Source organism: Limulus polyphemus, unplaced genomic scaffold, assembly GCF_000517525.1.
Source record: "Limulus polyphemus unplaced genomic scaffold, Limulus_polyphemus-2.1.2 Scaffold5, whole genome shotgun sequence".
NCBI lineage: Eukaryota > Metazoa > Arthropoda > Merostomata > Xiphosura > Limulidae > Limulus > Limulus polyphemus.
Window position 1 is genome coordinate 1,039,847 of NW_013665615.1, and position 3,735 is coordinate 1,043,581.

The window sequence follows — 3,735 nt, forward strand, 5'->3', positions numbered from 1 at the left end:
GTTCTCTCGAACCTTCGGGAATTGTCGGGAGATTACTAGATATAGGGTAGTCTAGTATATATAAGAAGGTGAAAACGTGACGGGAAAACAAGGTGTGTGTAGACAGCGAGTAATTGATCTGCAGTCAGATAGTATTATTGAGCACGTTCGTTGTTATAGCGTTTGTTTTAGCGTGATTGTTGAAATTAAGTGTATCGTAAAGTTATATTCGGAAAGAATAAACCAGTTTTATTAAGTAAGGACTTGTGTCACTAAAGTTTCGTTGGAACTAAGTTACGGAAAATTAATTAACAAACGGAGGCGTAACAATATGGAAGAGTCTAGCCAGAACCTGTTTTATAACACACTACAGAAACGCAAGTAAGCAAAACCCAGTCACCAGGCTTGAAATTTTATTCCATTACTGTTTTGATGCAAAAATGCCTCACCCATTTGTTGTTTTACAAACTCATAGGTCTAATAGTTATGTATATGAAAAGTATGATTATGAAACACTTAATGTGAGATCTGTTAAATCATGCATACATCGTTTTAAAATACATCCGGATTTTCAAATTATTTTCTTTAAAGTATATTGCAAAAATAAACCACTGCCATTTCTAAACTTGTTTTAATTAAATATAAGTTTTAGTCAAGACAGGAACTTTATAGGGTTACTTTAAACAAAAATGACTAAAGAACTGGCACTGTGGGGAGCTAAATACTAAAACCACATGAACTGAAAAAAAAAAAGCTGTTAGAATATTTATTTGCGTTAATATTACAAATATGGACAAAATTGTCACTTTCTATAACTTTTAAACGATAGGAAAGTAATAATAACAAGGAAAAGTTATCAGATTAATAGTGTATGTAATGTTTGTATTGAACGGCAGTAGCAGTGCATTACAGTAAACTGTACTTGTTCCCATTGTAACTTATTCACATTAGCTTACAATTTATAGGATATTGGATTGTCTTATCAAAGTATAAATAACAACGGGAATGTAATCATGCGTATGATCCTTTTCAGCAGAACAGGGGTGGTGTCACAAACTACGTTATCGTGCTTCCAGTTCTTTGCATTCTCTTTTAACAGTGGTTGTAGTGGCGTCTTTAGTCTTCAGGATAGCCGGTAAGTACTCGCTATTTGTGTCCTGATGTTTCTTTTATAAGAATTTTGTAAAAATATTCACTGTTTTATATTTGTCACTTGTATGGGATATATTAATTCAACTAAACAGTTAATGAAACAAAACGAAATCCATTTTGGATATTACAAATGCTCAAGAACAATAAAATCTTGAAAGATCTCTAAGCTTGTGGTTCTTTGCGTCAGTTTTGTTGGATATACAGCCTATATCCAATAAATTGTGATTTAAATAATAACAGTTTATTTCATTAGATTTAAAGGCATACTACTTTTTTTCGTTCTTAAGGCAACTTTCTTCATCAGATACATTGTATTGAAACACAAAGTTCTATCAGCTATCTTTTGGTAAGTGTAGAGTTTCTGTAAGTATGGATGTTGCTATTGTTCAGTACAAAGCTACACAGAACTATCTGTGCTTTGCCCATCGCGGGTATCGAAATCCAGTTTGCAACGTTACAAGCCCTCAGTCTCACCACTGAGTTATCTGGGGGTATAAAGATGGATATGATTTATAATGTATAAACACTGAAATGTAAAAGAAATGGTTTCCAACTTGTCTTCTAAGCTAGCACATCTTAGATCTACTTGTTTATACCACTGAGCAAGAAATTTGAATTGCTTTAATGTGAAGAAACTCGAAATCATTTGAAACGAACTTGCCTTTGGGATAAAATTATGTGTGGTGCGAAGGTGATTTTGCCTTCAAAGAATAACACATCTATGTTTCTATTTTCATGGTTTAAAATGTCATTGTTAATCATTACTAAAGTATGTCGTTCAATTACTTTGTGTGTAAACTCTCTGAGTTATGTAGTAATAGTAGTTATTGTATCTTGTGCAAATATTAAGATTTGAGGCGGCATATGGTGATTAAGGTTCTTTAGTCAATATTCACCTGAAAATAATCAAAAGCTCTAACCATGTACCTCATGTAAAACGTACCAATGAAATAAAAACAACAACGTTCAGTAAATTCCACTGCCAAGTAGACTGGTTAATATGTTACATTGAAAGAAATGGAATGTTAAGTTAATTAAACTTTTTACTTTGTTTCAAACAATTACTGTCTTAACATACTATTTGATATTATGTTTTATTTCTTTAGTTATAATTAACTCACATTATATTTACTATTTTTGCTACTTATGTTGATTGAAATGCATTATTTGGAACAAATTAAATTTAAACATACTTTCCACTTTTAGATTTATTTGTTACTTAATAAAGAAAAAAAAACACGTATATTCTCTCTTCTTTCAAAAATAGTTGGACGTTTAATGATACAATAACTTTAATGGGGTCGTGGTATTATTGTCTAGAGAAATATACTCAGATAATTTAACTCCGAAATAATGAGAGGGTCAGAGGATTTAATTGGCAAACAATGTACTGAAGAATAAAAATGCGGATAATCGAAGAGGGTGTTCAAATGCAAAACTTGTGAAAAACAACGACATAGACGCTGAAATTTGCAAATATAAAAAATGCTTTATTATATGTCCTGTTGTGTTTGTACAGATAGTGCACAAATCATACGTTAAGAAATATATGTAGCTGAGAAGCACGCCATGAAGGCACGACTGAACAATGACGAACACCCAGTTCTCCTTACTGGTAGTAGAACTTGGCTGCTATATTCGTATTGAACTGACTGACAACACTCAACTCGCTTTATTGGCACTAGAACTAAGCTGCTGTAGCCCAAGAGTTGGCGGTGGGTGGTGATGACTAGCTGCCTTCCCTCTAGTCTTACACTGCTAAATTATGGACGGCTAGCGCAGATAGCCCTCGTGTAGCTTTGCGCGAAATTCAAAAACAAACAAACTAAGCTGCTACACTGTATTGAACTGACAGACAACTGGAATTAGACGGAGTTTTATATCCTGAAGGTTGAACAAACTATGGGACAGAGAGAAACCTGAGACTAACAGATAACAGAAAAAAAACATCGGAAAGATGTTTTCCTAGTTTACATCGATCGCAGAACAATACAACAACATTATATATTTGTACTACTAGCTGGAATGTTGCCAACAATCCAAGAAAATTAACTGCTAATTAAGTCTGGCCAAACAGACCGAGATAGTCTGAAATTTGTCGTTACAAGCAAAATGTAGCAATTCTAAGAGCCAATGATTGAACAAAAAGGAGACATTATTATAATATGTCAACCACACTACATTTGGTATATCCAGTGCCGACTAGGCCTTTCACCCAATACCGGGGCTCACCAGGCCGGCTGGGAAATAACAAACATAGTAGTGGTCTAATAACATAGCATTATTTATTTTATTTATTATTATTTATATATTTTATTTATTATTATTTGTATGTTTTATTTATTATTATTTATTTACTTTATTCATTATTATTTATATACTTTATTCATTATTATTCATATATTTTATTTATTATTATTATAATTTTATTTGAAACAACTTTACTATTATTCGCAAGAAGTGGCGAACCATTAAGCTTGTCTTTTTGTTTCCGGAGCGGGTCAAACAACCAGATCGTGAACGGGAAAAAACTCTAATGGCTGGAGACGGCTTGAATGGGTAATGAAGAAAAACTTTAATATAACAGCAGATGTACAACGTTTC

At 32.8% G+C, this 3,735-nt stretch overlaps 1 protein-coding gene across 1 annotated transcript in view; it reads left to right on the forward strand.

Moving 5' to 3' along the window:
• LOC111083578 (protein spitz-like) overlaps positions 1–3,735 on the forward strand; it is a 44,828-nt gene that overhangs the window by 15,718 nt on the left and 25,375 nt on the right. Inside the window, exon 2 of the mRNA XM_022380207.1 lies at positions 1,013–1,114. Within this exon, the coding sequence (XP_022235915.1) occupies positions 1,013–1,114 (102 nt within the window). The remainder of the gene's footprint in view (positions 1–1,012; positions 1,115–3,735) is intronic.